Source organism: Rhea americana, unplaced genomic scaffold (genome assembly GCF_003343005.1).
Source record: "Rhea americana isolate MKP2758 unplaced genomic scaffold, rheAme1 scaffold_0, whole genome shotgun sequence".
Classification (NCBI taxonomy): domain Eukaryota; kingdom Metazoa; phylum Chordata; class Aves; order Rheiformes; family Rheidae; genus Rhea; species Rhea americana.
The window spans coordinates 13,633,153-13,651,563 of NW_028185037.1; the positions used below are offsets into that span (position 1 = coordinate 13,633,153).

The 18,411-nt window shown below is 36.2% G+C and overlaps 1 protein-coding gene across 1 annotated transcript in view; it reads right to left on the reverse strand.

The window, feature by feature from the left end:
* Positions 1 to 18,411, reverse strand: part of WASHC5 (WASH complex subunit 5) — a 30,495-nt gene continuing 12,084 nt past the window's right edge. The window contains exons 9-29 of the mRNA XM_085316606.1: positions 17,934 to 18,105; positions 16,907 to 17,034; positions 16,235 to 16,364; positions 15,377 to 15,489; positions 14,553 to 14,719; positions 13,906 to 13,981; positions 13,065 to 13,175; positions 12,807 to 12,947; positions 11,406 to 11,486; positions 10,592 to 10,693; positions 9,794 to 9,973; positions 8,402 to 8,526; positions 7,838 to 8,000; positions 6,932 to 7,034; positions 6,740 to 6,819; positions 3,895 to 3,998; positions 3,245 to 3,374; positions 3,025 to 3,121; positions 2,509 to 2,662; positions 2,164 to 2,251; positions 1 to 424 (exon numbers count right to left, since the gene is read on the reverse strand). Coding sequence (XP_085172732.1) covers positions 368 to 424; positions 2,164 to 2,251; positions 2,509 to 2,662; positions 3,025 to 3,121; positions 3,245 to 3,374; positions 3,895 to 3,998; positions 6,740 to 6,819; positions 6,932 to 7,034; positions 7,838 to 8,000; positions 8,402 to 8,526; positions 9,794 to 9,973; positions 10,592 to 10,693; positions 11,406 to 11,486; positions 12,807 to 12,947; positions 13,065 to 13,175; positions 13,906 to 13,981; positions 14,553 to 14,719; positions 15,377 to 15,489; positions 16,235 to 16,364; positions 16,907 to 17,034; positions 17,934 to 18,105 — 2,502 coding nt within the window. The 3' untranslated portion in view covers positions 1 to 367. The remainder of the gene's footprint in view (positions 425 to 2,163; positions 2,252 to 2,508; positions 2,663 to 3,024; positions 3,122 to 3,244; positions 3,375 to 3,894; positions 3,999 to 6,739; positions 6,820 to 6,931; positions 7,035 to 7,837; positions 8,001 to 8,401; positions 8,527 to 9,793; positions 9,974 to 10,591; positions 10,694 to 11,405; positions 11,487 to 12,806; positions 12,948 to 13,064; positions 13,176 to 13,905; positions 13,982 to 14,552; positions 14,720 to 15,376; positions 15,490 to 16,234; positions 16,365 to 16,906; positions 17,035 to 17,933; positions 18,106 to 18,411) is intronic.

The window sequence follows — 18,411 nt, forward strand, 5'->3', positions numbered from 1 at the left end:
TCCTGGCAAAGAGACCTTTATTTCCCCTTTAAGTATTTATTTGTCACATGTGTACAAAAGTCAAAACTTTCACAAATAGTTATTCAGAACAAAAAAAATCAAATGATTTATACATAAACAATTACGTGCTGCATTTATGTGCAGTACAAAATGTAGAGTTTGGATGAGATAGAAATTACATATGATGCTAAGCTTTARACTGTTAATTGTATATACTAGTGCTGATGGTTACATTTCATATAGAYAGTTGTAGGTATTGCCTCAAAACAGAGAGAAAATACAGTTCTGAAGCAGCAGTATTTGTCTCACCTTCAGTCCCCAAATCCGTGATCTGGGCTTGGAGGAAAGACCTGGTCATTTTCTGTATTCATAGAACAGTTCTGAATTCATCAAAAATGAAACTAGGCACATGTGCTTCAACGACCTAAAGAAAATAGGAAGTCGCAATTAGGTATTTTATCCATCACCCATTCGTATGCTTTATTCATCTATTAACACAACGCACAATTGAATCAGGCATGCAGTGTTATCGACCTGAACCATGCAGGTTTTAGGGCATGCTCCTGGATGTGTTCTTTCTTAGTGCAGAGTGAAGAAGGGTCATGATGTAAGGATGTAAAGCAAGTCTTGCACTGTGAGAAAAACCTCCTGAACTGCCTAATTTATGTCACCTAACCACTGTTAAGGAAACATATGTTGGAACCACAGATATTGTGCAAGAATTAGGAAAATGCTGACACTCTTTGTTATGTCTCCATATCCTCCAAAATGAAGTGAAACTGGCACAAGTAYCAGCTCCATTAGCTGAAATGCCTTTTTAGGTAGGGTATCTCCCAGCTCACAGTGCAGTGGGGTAGGAACAAGACAGAAACTGGAAAAAAAACATCTTTTATTCATAAGGGTAACTGGGAAATGGGTTTCTCATGCATAACAGACTTTTCTCAACTGAAAAACTATATATAACAAATAGAATTATGACTTGTTTTCAATACCATGTACATTTTTTTATATATATATATATATATATATTATATATACATATATGTATAAATAAAATCTGAAGATTTTCTATTTTATATATATACATATATATATGTGTGTGTGTGTGTGTATATATACATATATATGTATATATATAAAATAGAAAATCTTCAGATACAGTTAAGTCATATCTAACCCTAAAGGAAGTCTCTCTACAGGCCCAGACTTTAAAGATTTCCCTTCCGTGTAAAATAGAGCGGTTGCTTGGGAGGCTTTGCTTCCTGGGCATGAAGAGAAGGAAAGGGAAACAAGGGTTGGAGAAAGTGTTTAACCAGCATTTAGAGTTGTTGAATACCTTTTTGCTCTAGATTTAGAATACTGCTAAATTTGCTATTAATTAATTCTGCAACACCTATTTTATCTCCTTTTCCTCCCAAAGCTCCCCACAATAGACTTTCTTTCTGAAGATTAAATGGAAACAGGCTGCTTCTTGAAATCCACACAAAGTTGAAATATTAGCAAAATTAATTTTCTGTAAGGATAATATGGCTGGTATGACAATATTTACAGAAAGTACGCGAGTAACACATAGTTTGTAGGTTGTGCAGGGTAAGAGAACTCATTATGGCCTATTCATAGCAGGTGACATTCTTCATCTGTTTCCTTTCAGCAGTGTTTTACAGAACACCTAAAGCGGGTGAGTACATTTTTTTGGACACTCTTAACCAGACTGTGGTTTGGACATTCATTTACAGATTGATGCCATGTGTCACAGTAGACAGGTGTGAAACTTTTTACATAAATTTTGGTTTATTGTGTGGTTATGTCCTCTGAACAGGGCTCCAATAGAAAAGAATGCATTTCCAAGTAAAAATAACATCCATTATTTAAATGGCCTGACTCAGTCACCTTTTGTGCTTAACATTAACATAAGAAACAGAGGAAAAAAGTTTCCACACTGAGTAGCAGTGGCTCTACCTGACTATAATAATCCAGATAAATACAAAGTAGTATATAAAAGCATTTTATGAATGGCTTTAATATCAGTTAGCATCATGTAAGGAAATAACCCAATTATTTTTAATTCTCTTTCAACTAATGTCATTGGATTTACGGATGAGTAAGTTCAGTGGGGCCAGCACTCCTGGTACTATGTAGAGAAGACATGGAATTCTTTCTTACCTTTCTTGGTAACTTCGTATAGCGAATATAGTCTTCCAGGAACATGAGGGCACCCACGACATCAGCAGGCATCTCTGGTATTTTCTGGCTAAAATAAAACAATCATGAAGATCATAATCTTATAAGTCAATTAGTTATCTGGACAAAACTGTATGAAAATGCCAAACTTCAAATAATACTTCTTCAATTAGGTACCATGTGATCCCATCACAAAAGCGGGAAGATTTTAATCGTAATCATTATGTCAAATATATTTTACTAGAACAACATACTCAAAAGGCAGTGATGTTTACAAGGAAACCTTACACAGAGGTGATACTTAGGCCAAAAGAGAAACATGGATACCTCGTGCACTGCTCCATTGTTGAACGAATAAACTGACCGATTAGAGCAAGAAATTGTTCTGTGTATCTTGAGTGAAACTGTTTCAACAGAGTAAGGAGTCCAAGAACTAAAGGAAGCCAGTCAATTTGATCAGCTGGCCGTCTGCATACCACTCCTGCACAGAAAAAACAAAACCAACAGATGGTGATAAAACAGAATATATCCTTTATAGCAGAGAAAAACTTTTATAATATATTTGCATCAGGTTTTGTGTGGTGCTTCCCTTTCTACTTGCCCAAACATGAAAATTAAAAACAATACAACAAGCTGTMTTTCCGCCACAGCAACTACCATCAAACTATTCAATAAGGCATACAGTGGAACTAAAATGTCAAAATTTGGGATTCTGTCTCCTACTCCACTGTAGGAATCAGAAACTGAGCATTTTACATATAGCTAATTTTAAATAGGTTTTCATAAGGTTTACAATAAGGGAACAACAAGGGAACAACTAGGGAATAAAAAGTTGTAAAATACCTAAATTTTTGTTGTACTGAAGTTTTGGAAACTGGGAAATCAGAAACAGGAAGTTAACAGTGGGAAAATACGGGAGCCGTTTCGTTGTTATGTAGATCTGAGGAAAATAAAGAAGAGGAACACAGTTTTTCCACATATTAACCTCCTCCCCTCCTGCCCAAATTAATAATCTGCAAAAGAGAAAAGCAAAATACGACAAGCACGAGAAGGTAAGTCCAACCTTATTTAATGGATTGTGAATGCCAGCTGCTTCCAGGTAAGCTGTGATTTCATACAGAAGAGTGTTGTCTTCTTTAGGATAAGGCAATGATGGATTCTGATAATGTGCTTCAATGTCAGCCAATATTGCTCTAAAAGGAATAGCAATTAACTGCATTAAATACTTAAACTCTCCACAAATAAACATGACACAATGCTGCAAGTCATACTAATAYAAAAGTTTCACGCACACAAAAATCGTAAATAGTACAAGCAAGAGTGAACCAACATTTGGATTTTTTTCTTTTTAAACCAAGATCTTGTTTGTTTCAAAATCAGCACCAAACAAGTTCACCATTCTTCTCTCTTATCCAGATATAATCTCAATTTCAGGAATAACCAAATGCAGTAAGAAAGTTGCACCACCCACTAACATGTTCATTCAAATTACAAGCTACCTGAGTATTTATTTTAACCCAAGGTTTAATTGGGTTCAGATTCAAATTAAAAAAACAAACAAACAAACAAACAAACAAAAAAAAACAAACAAAAAACTCCAACCAATTAGACTCTGCATTTTGCCCTAATTTAGATTTTATGGATTGCTTAGTTGACATCAACAATTAATATTGCATTGATACATGCTGTTCTTCAGCACATTTTGCTTCTTACTTATTGAGATTTTCCAAAGCAGCAGCCAAATGCTTGGAGTCAAATCTGCAGGAATAATTCAATTCATTGGTAATCTGCCGTCTTAAAAGCTGCATCTGACCAACCTGTTTAAACAAGCAAAAAAAAAAAAAGGTAGGGAGTTATACTGAATGCAATGCAAGAAGAGGAAAGTGAAATTAAGGAAAAACATTATAAATAAATACAATTTACAGTAAAAGAGGTTACCTTAATTCCTCATTGTCCCTAAGCGCCTTTGTGCCCAACCTAAGTACATACACTGGGAGGAGCGTATGACACAGCTGAGGGCTGTGCTGCCATTCAGAGAGACCTGGACAGGCTGGAGAGTTGGGCGGAGAGGAACCTCCTGAGGTTCAATAAGGGCAAGTGCAGAGTCCTGCATCTAGGAAGGAATGACTCCATGCACTTCATGCAGTACAGGCTGGGGGCTGACCTGCTGGAGAGCAGCTCTGCAGAGAAGGACTTGGGAGTGCTGGTGGACAAGTTGACCATGAGCCAGCAATGTGCCAAGAAGGCCTATGGTCTCCTGGGGTGCATTAGRAAGAGTGYTGCCAGCAGGTCAAGGSAGGTGATCCTGCCCCTCTACTCAGCCCTGCGGAGGCCTCATCTCGAGTMCTGTGTCCAGTTCTGGGCTCCCCAGGACAAGAGAGACATGGAGCTACTGGAGAGAGTCCAGCAGAGGGCTATGAAGATGATCAGAGGGCTGGAGCATCTGCCCTATGAGGAACGGCTGCGAGAGCTGGGCCTCTTGAGCTGGGGAAGAGAAGACTGAGGGGGGATCTGATCAATGTGTACAAGGACCTGAAGGGAGGGTGTCAAGGGGATGGGGACAAACTCTTTTCAGTTGTCCCGTGTGACAGGACAAGAGGAATGGGCAAAACCTGAAGCACAGGAAGTTCTGCCTGAATGTGAGGGGGAATTTCTTCCCTGGGAGAGTGACGGAGCCCTGGCACAGGTTGCCCAGAGAGGTTGTGGAGTCTCCTTCTCTGGAGATCTTCAAGGCCCACCTGGATACAACCCTGTCTACCATGCTCTAGGTGACCCTGGTTGAACAGGGCGGTTGGACTAGATGATCTCCAAAGGTCCCTTCCAACCTTACTGATTCTGTGATTCTGTGGTGGTTGACTCTACTCTCTTATTTTAGCTAGGGAGGATTGATTCTGACTGCCTGCAATCAGAACTGACACACCCAGAACTGACACAGGACAGGAGTAGTCACAGGGCCCAAGTTTCATACACATTTAAAGGGAGCAAATCCAGACAGTGCAAAAAGGACACTAAAGCAGTAAACAGATACAAAATGCTGGAGCAGACAGCTTATTACAGCTCATAAAGTACCTCAGAAATAACAACTTTTAGATACTTAGAGTTCTATGACTAAGCTACAACAAACCTTTGCCACTGAGATATAAACAGTTACTTTACTAACAAAAAAAAAAAAAAATCAGAATAGTTTTAATACAGAAAGTTTTGGTCCACATGAAACATTAACACCTCCCCCCTTCTTCTTGAGAGTACTAAAGAATAATTACCCAATTAGCTAAGATTCTAGTTTCAAATTCTTCAGAAAAATACTAGCGTAATTTGGAAATACTAACTTAGTCACATATGCTAGGAGATACAACATATGGCAACACTTCAGCTCTCTAGGAGCTCTGTTTTTACAGACAGGTATTTAATGTACTGTGCTCAAATGCTCAGACTTCACCATGGGGTGGGAACAGCTATCATTTTCTTGTGTCCAAACCTATGCCTTATGGCACACCATTAAGCTGGTGTGGGTAGATTTAAGAAAATAAAAAAAATAAGTCACTTGTCTTTCTCTATTTGTACTGTAAATTGCTGGAAAAAAACACTTCACGRTCTTCTAAAAATATAGGAGGTAAAATTAAAAGTGTCTTAAAACAAGTGTTCAGGTAAAGAATGATCTGCAGCTTGTCATGGACTAGAGATTCAGTGTATACGAAATTGTGTTATTTGTATGGATTTTCACTAACTATAAAACGTGAATGATTCACAAAACACATTCACTATTTGTGATGTTGTAGGCTGGAGATGGAAGTGGGAAAGAACAAGGAGAAGGAAGGGGATAGGAGTGCTTTTGGAAGATGCAGCTATTTGCTTGTTTGTTTTTCACCTACATTTAAAAATGCTTGCATCCCCTTCCCTCCCCTCTCCCTAGACCTCAGGGCCAGCAATGGCAGGAAGTAAAAATGACAGAGATCACAGTTGACTTGCTGCAGTGAACTTCCCCCTTCGTTCCCTGATCTTTTCTCTTCTCTTCAATAATACAAACATTCACAGCATTTTGAAAAATGTTAGCTATGAAATATCATTTGAAGTTTAGGTCATCTGAAAGGTTCCAGAAGATAAACACATATGTTAATGGAATAGCTTGTTTAAAGGTTTGGTTTCTTGTACTGACCTGTGTGTGAACAAGGCAAATTCAGYGCACGTTCCTGCTTAAAACTTAAGCAGGGAGTACATTTATGTTCACATGGCACTACAGCAAATMTCAGGACTCCTGATATCGCGCACTACCTCAGTCTTCACAGAAAGTCAGAGCTCTAATGTGTCACTTAATCTTAGGAAAACTATAGAATTTCACATATGGAACTTCAGTGCTAAGCACTTTGTGGATTTTAAGTCTGGGTTAAGAGCTGTCTACACAAAGAAAGCTCGTGAGCTCACATACATCCAGCCATGCTTAATTCTAATGTTACAGAATTCCACAACAAAATAATACATCACTAAAATACACAGAAAAAAGCATGTAACTAAAGGTACTRCAGTGAATTCTGTGCATCAGTGAGTCATATAAACCTACCTTCATTATGGAGTCTAAATACGCTGTCCATATCTTCTGAGTTTTTGCAATTGCTGTAGAATAAACTTTGTTTGAATTTGCTGAGAAAAGAAGGACAAAGAGTTAGAGAAAAAAAAGAAAAAGAAGAGAAATAAATAAATGCAAGTCCACTAAGACAATAGCTATCTTACAAATTAAACAGAAAGCATTTACCTATAATTCCTTTGAGAGGACTGACAGCATTCATAAGTGCTTTTAAGGTATCCTGTACTGTCCTGTCTCGTAATATATTTTTTTGGAACAGGCTGAGGAAATTCTAAATAAAATGAAGTAGTAATTAGCAAGTTAAAATCCTCRCATACGGCTGTTATGCCACCAAGATTAATCATAGCATGTACGTTCAGTARCAGTTTTTTGTTATTAGAGGAGAATATTGTGGAAAATTGGAGTATTTCCACAGTTACAAAGCTGAAGAATCCTTTAGTTAAACTTTTTCTTTTTATGGATCACACAACCCCTTGTTACAAGACCCACAGATCCACCTCAGCAATACATAATACCTCTGTAGCCAGCTGTTTGTTCAGCTTTTAAGGAAAAACTGTCTCCATCAATATTTGATTTTCTTTTTTTTAATTTCTAACCAGAATAGGACACATTAAATCTACTTTGGATTCTTTTAAGAAAAATCAAAAAATTGATTCCAGTAGAGGTATTATGAAAAAAGTTGGATAGAACTGACACCTTATTTAYCATGGTAGACAGAAAAAACCCAATTCTTTGTACGTACCTTGACAGAAAAAGTATGTAAGTGCCAGAAAGTGTAAATGTTAGAAAGCCATTCCTTATGAACTATCTGTTTAATGTTAACATGTAACCTACAGAGATTAGCATCATTTCTTCTAGCTTAACAACTTTAATTATACCTGTAACTGGTATTTTACCTTTGAGTTCAAATACACAAATGCTTTGAATTTTAAAGATTGTTATTAAAAAGCCTACCAATCACAAGATAATACTTAATCAGCCATTTCAAAAGTTCACAGAACTTTCACTCCACTAGAACAAGTTACTAACCAATAGAAGTATCATGATCTTGAGAAACTGAAGTTAAAAGATTACCTGCAGCTCCTTCACAATCATGAAACAGAGCAGCCTGTCTAAACCATTGAGACCAAAGGTACCTAAAGTATCTTGGATCTCTGAGAAGAGACGACTACTGGTTACTTCCTGATGAGTTTTGATATCATACCAGGTGTTCATTTGGTCAATATAACATGTGAATCTAAAGAAAAATTAAACAAATGACATTTTAGAATGAGCTGCAGACTGTTTCTATGACAATCTGAGTAATGAGTTAACTTACTCTGAAAGACATTAGAAAGGCTCTGTAAATCTCAGGTGTTTTACCACTCCTCTTTCTGCAGGGGACTCTTCCCCGGTTCATCTCTCCCTCTATTTGTGTAATATACTGTTTTGCTTCTTAGACCAAAATCACTACTTTTCTAAACTAGTATTTAAAATGTATCAGATTGATTGGGTAAATTCAGTTTAAAAAAAAACCAATGATATGACAGCCAAGGAAAAACTATTTGCCTGTAATTAGTGTAYTTTCTTAGTATATAGTGGAATTGGACCAATAGAACGCACAGAGCTATAATATASCTTGTGGTGTATAGTACTTACTTTGGATCTGTGATCCTCAGGATTTCTCTACAAAGCCGACCAATAAATGTTACAGATTCATCCACAGGTGTGAATTTTGGTATAGGAATATGAGTAGACTGGTATATACTTTGCCAGTCTTGAATCTGAAAAGTAAAATAGTCATTTGCAGTGTTATCATTGCATATATTTTTAATTTGCTTTAGAATTCAAATTGTTTTGTTTTAATTAAAGCTGTAAATGCTACAGAACACTAAATTATATGCAGCAAAATACTATAAGAAACATAATAGAGCAAAGAGAAGAATTAATCTTGTGATAAAGGGCAAGCAGAATATAAAGAGAATAAYCTAAACTCCAGGTGAGAATTCCATCTGCTCCTTTCTGCAAGGGAATCATCTGCCAATTTGTTAGCTAAATTCTAGATCTAATCACTCCTTCACCTGTGAATTGTAACATGGTCACCAAAAAGAGCAGATTACTACTGTAGTCTTTATAAGCCTACATTTTTGATACCACAGGCAGAATAAGAACTGCTATGATTCAGTAGTTATTTTCCATTTTCTTCAAGAAGRAGAGGAAGGATTATTTCTTGTTTAGGAGAGATATTAAAATACTCTGTGGCACTTTGTTCTGCTTGTTGCAACTAATAAAATGGGGATTTTTAAATCATTCCAAAAGAGTGTTGCCAGCAGGTCAAGGSAGGTGATCCTGCCCCTCTACTCAGCCCTGCGGAGGCCTCATCTCGAGTMCTGTGTCCAGTTCTGGGCTCCCCAGGACAAGAGAGACATGGAGCTACTGGAGAGAGTCCAGCAGAGGGCTATGAAGATGATCAGAGGGCTGGAGCAYCTGCCCTATGAGGAACGGCTGCGAGAGCTGGGCCTCTTGAGCTGGGGAAGAGAAGACTGAGGGGGGATCTGATCAATGTGTACAAGGACCTGAAGGGAGGGTGTCAAGGGGATGGGGACAAACTCTTTTCAGTTGTCCCGTGTGACAGGACAAGAGCAATGGGCAGAAACTGAAGCACAGGAAGTTCTGCCTGAATGTGAGGGGGAATTTCTTCCCTGTGAGAGTGACGGAGCACTGGAACAGGTTGCCCAGAGAGGTTGTGGAGTCTCCTTCTCTGGAGATCTTCAAGGCCCACCTGGATACAACCCTGTCTACCATGCTCTAGGTGACCCTGGTTGAACAGGGCGGTTGGACTAGATGATCTCCAAAGGTCCCTTCCAACCTTACTGATTCTGTGATTCTRTGATTCTACGAAAGGTGGTGATGGATGTTCTTTTGCAGTGTCTAGCACACTTGAAATCACAGCTACCTGCTTGATGAATGATGTTCTATCAGTCACAAACTTTAACATCCAAATATAGAGATACTTATCAACTTTTTTGCCATTCTTGTTTTAACTAGCACCTTTGTTCTTAGGAAGTTATTGCACTCCTGTTCCACATTGTAGTTAATAATACGAGAAACTTCTTCTTGCCAAATTTTTAAACCATATATGTTGACATAATCCTGGATATATTCAAATGATCGATGGAACCCATCCATTGTAGCTGCCATTTCTTTCAATTTGGGCATCAGTTCACTTGGCTACAGGAAAAAAAAGAAAAAAAAAAGAAAAAAAAAGATAAAAACTGAACTCTGAACAGGCAGAATACAAARAAAATGTGCAAGGATTCTAAATATCTTTCCATACAGGCTCTCCAGGATTTTATAATGCTCCACCCAGAACTGTAGAGGTTGTCTTATATCTCAAGTAATTATTCTTAATTTTTTTTYCTTCCTGATTTTCATTTTAGGCTTCATTGGTACTATTGATTGATCTTGGAGAGAGACTCAAGAATCTGGACAGGAACAAAACAGCCATAGCCCTTGTTCTGTCTTTTCCTTTCTGTGCTAGATAGATCATCTGTTATCATCAAACATCATAGAAAAAGATAGATCCATGAAATCAGAATTCACATGACATTTAGGAATAGAATAGAAATACGGTTTTGGATTCTACCTCCTCTTACCAGTTTATGAACTCATTTTAACATCAAATAAGGCATTCCAAATAACCTTTAAGAAGTTCAAAAAGTATACTTAATCTACAAGAAGGAAACCTGTACATAAAAGTGAAAATTATTTTCTAATAGGTAGTATAATAAAAGAGGTTCCATCAAAGTTGAGATATATAAAAAATAGTATCAAATCTAACTAACTCACCTTGGCTCTAGGATTAAAGATAAGTCCCCTGTGAAGAGCYAGAGCTACCCGTTTTACTAGCTCCTTCCTTATTCCATCCTCTAGTAACTGTTTTGGATCCACCTAAGTAGAAGAAACATTTTTCTGAAAGTCACAAAGCTTTTGAAAAACACGTATTTCATTTTTATCAATAYATTTCATTTTTGCCAGTACATTAAGTACTTATCATGTAATAGGAAAGCAGTGCCAATACAAGCACTTTTCTTCAAGTAGTTGGTCCAAAGGATAAATATTTAAATACTTCTGCTAGACAACAGAATTATTCTTTTAAGTTGAATTGCAAAGATTCGAATTGTATTCCCATTTTAAAACTTTGTTAATGGTCCATTGAGAATATAGTACAATTATACACTTCTTAGTGCATATTGGTTTTCTATGTTTGTGTGGACTACTCTTGAGGTTCTTTCTTCGGAGTCCTTGAAAGAGGCATCTTAATGTAGGAAGAGCAGCCTTTGCCAATGGAAGAAACAGCTCTTCAGAAAAGCTTTTAATCATTTTTCAAAATTTCCAAAACATGTCAATTAGAGTTGATGAATCTATGTACAATGAGAACTGTGTGTTCTTATCATTAAATAATACAGTTTTTATTTGGATGCCAAGTTAGGCATCACAGTTTGAAAATCTCAAAGCCAATTTATTTCTTACTGGCTTTTTATCTTTCCTCAAGGTCCTGAAATATCCATTCCAGAGTGCTAATTGCTACCAAGTGACTTTTTCCTAATGGAATAATGGAACATTACCTTGATGATACCAACTAAAGTAGTTGGAACATTACCTTGATGATACCAACTAAAGTAGTTTTCATCATGAGGATACCTTCAGTGAAAATTGAAATCGCATGGGTTAGCTTGGCAACCTTTAACAGAAACAGAGGATACAACTGATTGAAATAATTCCTTAATACACATACAATCACTCTTAAAAAAAAAAAAAAAAAAAAAAAAAAAAAAAAAAAAACATAATAAATCTTTTCCAGAGCCAGCTTCCTAGTTTAGGATAAAGCAATTCACACTGATAGAGCTTCAATTTCTCATCTAATTCAAGTCTTACATATACTACAATAACTTTTTTCTTTTTTTTTTAATTAGATCAAGATAGGTATGTTCAAGTGACTTTGCACAGGTTATGGGAGAAAAAAACCTAGCCCTCTGTATTGTGTGCATACGAAGACACCATGGACATAAATGCTAGTCAGTACCTTTGAGTAGGCCTGGGCACAGCTTTACATAGTTATTTCACAATAAAACTTCTTACCAGCAATGGATCCTCTTCAACGTCTCCATGGATTTAATACAGTAACACATTAATGTAGTTTTAAATTATAATATAAGGTGAGCATCCATATGCTCAGAGTACAGTCAGACTAGTCGGTCTTTTGCCTTTACGACATTTACAAGATAGAATTCTAAGTTTGAACTGCTGTGTCTCTACAGAAAACATAAGCGAAAAGCATTTGCGCAAGGTGAGTACTTTCCCCTCTCCCTTCTCAGAAAAAAAAAAAAAAAAAAAAAAAAAAAAAACCAAACCAAAAAACAATGCTCCCCTCTAAACACTATCAATTCTGCCTCCAGGCTCCATCCCTGTCCACACAAAAAATAAACTATCCTTACAAAATTTAATGCATGAGTCTGAACCTCGTATTCAGGCCTGAACGACAGCTTAATGAGAATCCACAGCATGTTCATATAAAACTTAGTAACAAGAACGAACTTCGGCAAAAACTGCTTAAAAAAAAAATTAAAAAAAAGATGACATGTAATTGGTATGTGCAGAACTAAAGTACATATTCCATGRGGGAAAGCTATTGGTCTACTCAGATTTTTGCTCAACTTCTTCTAATAATAAGAAAGCCAAGGAATTTTAATGTTTTTTTGTATTTCCAGAGTGACAGCAGAGGAGAAGAAACCCCCTAGATAAAAAGCCAAACAGCAATAGCAGCTTTTCTAGCAGAGCAGATCAGCATGCCTCCATCCCATCTTCACCTTTGACGGCCAGCAAGAAGCTTAACAATGCTGGCTCATTCAGTCTTTGACCTTCTTTTTCTCCTGGAAGAAGTATTCCAAATGTGAGTGTTTCAATACACTATGTGTTCTATGGAACTCCATCTACTTAAATTTCACTGATGCTGACCATGTATAAGGTCTGTATTTTTCAGAAGTCCCTATTTTAGCTGTACCTCATAACGTGGTCCAAGCTGAGCATAATCTCGTAGCTTGTCCTTATCAAGGCGAGTAGGCACTTCAATAATATCATGAGTCTGAAGCTTTATAATTTTGAGAAGAGATGTAAACATGCTTTCTGGAATTATCTGTAGAACCTTTGCAAAAGAGACGAGGCAAACRCAGTCAGTACACTCTCAGTTTAAAAAAAAGGCATCTTAAACTGAAGATAAGCAATTGAAGAACAAGACAATTATGTCTCTTCCAATGCCTACCTTTCTTACATAGGAAACCAACTCGCCAGAATAATACTGTGATACGCTGAGAAGATCAGGGCTGTTTGCTTGATTGATACGGAGAAGTGGCAAGTCAAGAGCAGAAGCAAGCTAGAAATAAAGTTAGTATTTTGACTTCACATGTCTGTTTTTCTAATATCATTTACATGCCTGAACTCAGACGTTCAAGCCTCTTAAACTGTTATTCAAAGCACAAGATTCTTCCTAAAGAACAGCATTACACCATCAGGTTGCTAACCGGAAAAACAAACAAGCAGGAAAAACTAACAAACAAAACTTTTTGTTAAAAAGCCCAAACCCCAAACTGCAATACTACATTTCTCTTACCCATATTTCCTAGTCTTATCAATTGCATAGAAGATTTTTCTCATAATTTTAGCTTCCTGCTCCCATACATGCTATTTTCCAATCTTATTTCTACAGAAAATGTGTATCTTCTCATTTGATGGCAGATCTTCATAAAGACAGATGAAGTGCATATGCAACATTATTCTTGTAATTCCTTCAGCCTCCTCCTGTATCTATGCAGAGAACCCCATGTCTCCAGCAAGTAACTGTAATGGATAGAGGCTTCATGATGAGACTAATTTTTCTAACAGCAGAGATGCGACTGGTTGCACAGAGTAACATGCATCACTCAGTTTTATTTTCTTTAAAATTTGCCTTTAATTTATTTAGTACACCTCTAAAGAAATATAGATACAGAAAATATCAGTAAAAAGATCTGAATCATATGCAACTTCACAGATTCCAAGTCTATTTAACAACTGCTTTAGTTGACTTGCAGTGTTAAAATATATTCACTTTCTTTCATACTTACCTTTAGAAAGGTGGCTCTGAGTTTAGTTACCATAGATGGACTGACTCTTATGCTTTCCTGCATAATAGACGTAAAACTGAAGAAAGAAATAAAAGTCAGCTCCTTCCCTAGGAACTCTTGTTTTCAGCTGTTAAATCATATTTCTGGATTATGCTGGTGCCAACGACATGGCACAGGAGATTAGCGAAATTATACTAAGGAAGAATTTGGTCTGAAGAGATACTGGCCTTAGAAAACTATATGATAAAGGGGAGATTGGATAAGGGAAGAATGCATTAGGCACAGTAACACCCAAGCTAATGAAATAGCAGCTCACCGTATCTGACCGTGGAAAGAATTTTTGCCAGTTTTTGTTTGTTTGTTTTTGGTTTAAAYAGGATCTCCAATATTTCAAAGAACTTAACTGTTATAGTTAGAACAAAGTAGAGAGTAGAAAGTTCCAGTATCACATAATCTGCAACTACCGATATGCCAAGGATAGTTGTTAATTCTTATTCAAACTGTTGAGAGTTGAATATACTCACAGAATAAGACTTTAAGACTGTTTATAAATTGGAGAATTTCTAGCATTTATAATATTTACGTATTTTATCTCCAAAAGGTTTCAAAAAAGATGACTAACTCGGAAGAAAAGCCTGATAATATACCTGTCAATTAATTGCCAAGCATAAGACAGGTCACCAACTATCTGCATGGTGATCAAGACCTCTTCTTTAATGTTGATGGTTCGGATCATCTGATGGAGAAATTTGCGTGTGTCAGCCAAAAATTGGCAAACTTGCAGGTTAGTTTCCAGCTGGTGAAATTCCTGGACCTATATTTACCAAAAAAAAAAAGAAAATGAAAAAAAAAAATCTCCTTTTTTGTCTGATGATCTTTAAAGGACAGCAATATAAAGATAAATTACTAATTAGTAAGCTGACATAGTTCTTCAAAAAATATAGTAAGATTGAAAAATCCTTGTCTACTTTGGAGATGCATTAAATAAGAAATTTCACAAAATTACTCCAGAAGGTATACTACACTGAGGGTTATTTTTATACCCTGGCAGTTGAGAGAAAAAAAATATATATTAAAAAAAAAAGTCACACAACAAGTATRGGCATTTTTTATTTTGCCTGCCAAATTATATCTCTAGTTTCAAATGAATTATAATTTCAGAATTGCTAATAAAATAATGAGTAACGTTGTCAAATTATTTTTAATACTGAATTCATTGCTTCAAAGAAGCCCCACTAATTTTCAACTGCAGGTAGCACTTTTTTTCATGCGATAGTCTTTATTTTACAGTCAAAGGATCTATAAGCAAGCCTTAGTGACTGTACATATAACGCTGCAAACCAGGTTTGAACTTAACAGTTGTTTAGGTTTGCAGATCTTTGCTATTCATCTATTTGAAATTAGTGCAYGCATATCAAATATTATTTTTCAAAGATATTAGTCTATTTATGTCAAAATTTCTTTGCCATACCTCTTCCAGTGCCTGTATCAGCTGCACAGTTTTTCTGCCTGCTGCAGTGGAATCATCGTAGTTTAGAGACATTATTTGCTTGGAGATTTCTCTGAACCAAGCCTGAAGATTTTCTATTTAAGAAAGACTTAATCAAATCTTTGCATGGATAATAAACAGCAAAGAGGTAAGGAATTTGTTAGTCAATAACAACAAAAATATTCTTYGCTAAACATATATGAGATTATTTAAAAAGTCTTCATTTTGCTTTTAAAATTCTATATTTCACCAGGTGGCAAACACTTTGGCAAGAGTCACACACAACACAAAAAATCCTCCTTCTAAATTATCAAGGACAATGGGCAGTATAAAATCTATATAAAAGTAACAATTATGCCCTTTAAATCGTAAGTTTGTTTGAAGAAGGGTTTTACAATGTTAATAGAAATCAAAATTGCCTTGGCAATTTCAATTTCTATATTTTAGTTACAACTTTGCTTATGAACTCCATTAAACATGGAAAAGTAAACTGGCATTTCATAGCATTACCTGGCATCTCTAAATTAAGTGATAAGAAATGTAAAAATATAGAATTTAATTTAAAAAAATTAATTTAATTTAATTTTAATTTAAAAATATAGACAAGTAAACATTAGGTACCTAAATATGGGCGCTTGGCTGACACATGGAATATATGCAGAAAATCTAACAAGAGAGCATGTAAGTGCTCTATTATGTAGTGCATCTACTACGGCTAAGGGAAATTAAATTTTTTCTTATTATCAGAATAAGTTTTATCTATTTTCTTTCAATATCAGCTTAGAAAAAAAACTATATAAAACTGTCTCTCTTTTTTTTTTTTTTTTTTTTTGTTATTACCATTTTTCTCCACTCTGGTAAGAGGCTTAACTCCTGAGAAGACATCGGCAAGCTCAGTCATCCTTTCAGACCCTTCTTTTTTATAGTTCTCCCACTTTGTCTGTTTTTCTGACAGCATCTGCTTGAACATCTTCGGGGGAAAAAATGGTTTATAAAACTAGCAAGATGGCATACTACAATATAAAAATGAAATAAAATATTGAACAGATGAAACTTACAATGAATACTAAATACTTTGAGATCTTGCCAGAATATTAAATACAAAACTGAAAAATACAGCTAGTGAGATGGACACATACTGRCAGAAACTGACTGAATTTTATAATACAACACAACACATATATCATTGATTTTTAGTCAGTTACAAAAATATCCAGTGGCATTTCAGCTTAGAGAGCCACAAGACTGCTCTAATGTTGACTTAGACTTTGCATAGTTATCTTAACCTATGCAAAGAGAAACCCAATTCAACAACATGTGCATTGAAGTTAAGCTCACTCTTACATAATTTTACCAGATTACTGAGAGTGTTTTTCATAATTCAGAATTAACAAATCAAAAAATCATTCTTTATATTAGTGGATTGAGCAGTAAGTGTACTACTGCTATTCAATTCTTCAGCTCTRTTCTGTAGTTCAAGGAAAGACACTGAAGGAAGCAGCAGCGCATTACCTCTTTCAAAATGAATTCAAATTGAGCTGTGTCCAGTAGAAGCTGGAAAAGGATCTTGGGATTGTACCTTGAATCTGTTAGAATTTGATCCTTTATCTGGCGGAGACGTTTGTTATTTGGGTCACAAGCTGAAAATGGAAAGACAAGATTTCTCCACTGTTACACAATTTAGCTAAACCATTAATATTTGTAAAGAGGATCATTCTAAATAGCTTGAAAGCAGAAACATTTTGCTYCGATGTGTTAGTACCCTCTTAACCTCCATTCACATAGATCTGACTACCCTTGTGCAACACCTTCCTTAGGACAGGGAGTAAGTAAGGTTTCTGTAGAACTTCAGCCTTCTGCTGCCTTTTTTGTTGGCTTCCAAAAACTATGTGTGAATTTAGTACTCATGATTGACAAGCCCAGAGATCAACATTACTGAAACTGTTACACAAAATGAATGGAGGCTGTATCAGAAGCTCTCTTGTATACCAGGAAGCCCCAAAGACAGCACARGCATACAACCAAGACAATGCCTAAACAGGTAAGTTTAGGAATCCAAACTCTTGTTGGAGGCACTATTCAACAATTACTAGAGTAAGAAACTTGTTTGTATATTATGAACTACCAGAATATTAAAAACTTGGTTGATGCTTTCCTTTTGGTGCTACACAAAACTCTCAGAAGGATGCTGTATATCATAAAGTATATATATATATATATATATATATATATATATTAAAAAAATAAAGCTTCCTGACTTTTGCTGTGGAGTTTTTTTCCCCCAGGATCATGCATTTTCATACTACTTTTTGTATCTGTTTCTGCTTGCAGGAATTAAGAAAATGAACACATAATGTTATCATTTCAGTCTAAGATTTTAGGAAGCCCATTAGCAAAAGAACAGCTCAAGAAGCTACTAMAGTCAGCTACTGCTAACTGCCAGCAGCAGCATATCCTGGTCTTTGCTCAGGACCTAAGATGGAGCTCCAGGATAGCACAAGTTACAACTCTGTAATAAAAGCTTAAGGCGAAGTCTTACCTGTGTCTGCAGTGTGAAGCATCAGCCAACGGATTGCTACATTGCAGTCTCGTAGGCAATTCAGCAGCTTGGGAATGTTGTCCAGCACTAGCTCTTCCCTTAGACAGCCCTCTTTGAGAAACTGCTGCACTTGAGTGTGCACTCGCTCAGTGACTGCAGCAGACCTGCTAGCCTTGGAATATACAATATTAGCATTAATATAATCCTTGCCTCGAAGGAAAATCGCCATCTATGACATGGAGCTTCCCAAGAGCTTAAAGGGCACACAAGTTAAAAAGTYGTATAAAGTAAAAAAAGCCCAAACCACTGTCATTACATTCCACTGCATTCCATTGTCATGCAGTTGCAGTGTATGACATTGCCGAACTAAATTTTAGAGCAAAGGATCTATATAAGAAAGGTGATGTTTCCAAAATGCAGCCTTGCAAACCTCCTATATTCACCTTTGTACCCTTTAAAATAATCATTCCTAAAGAAA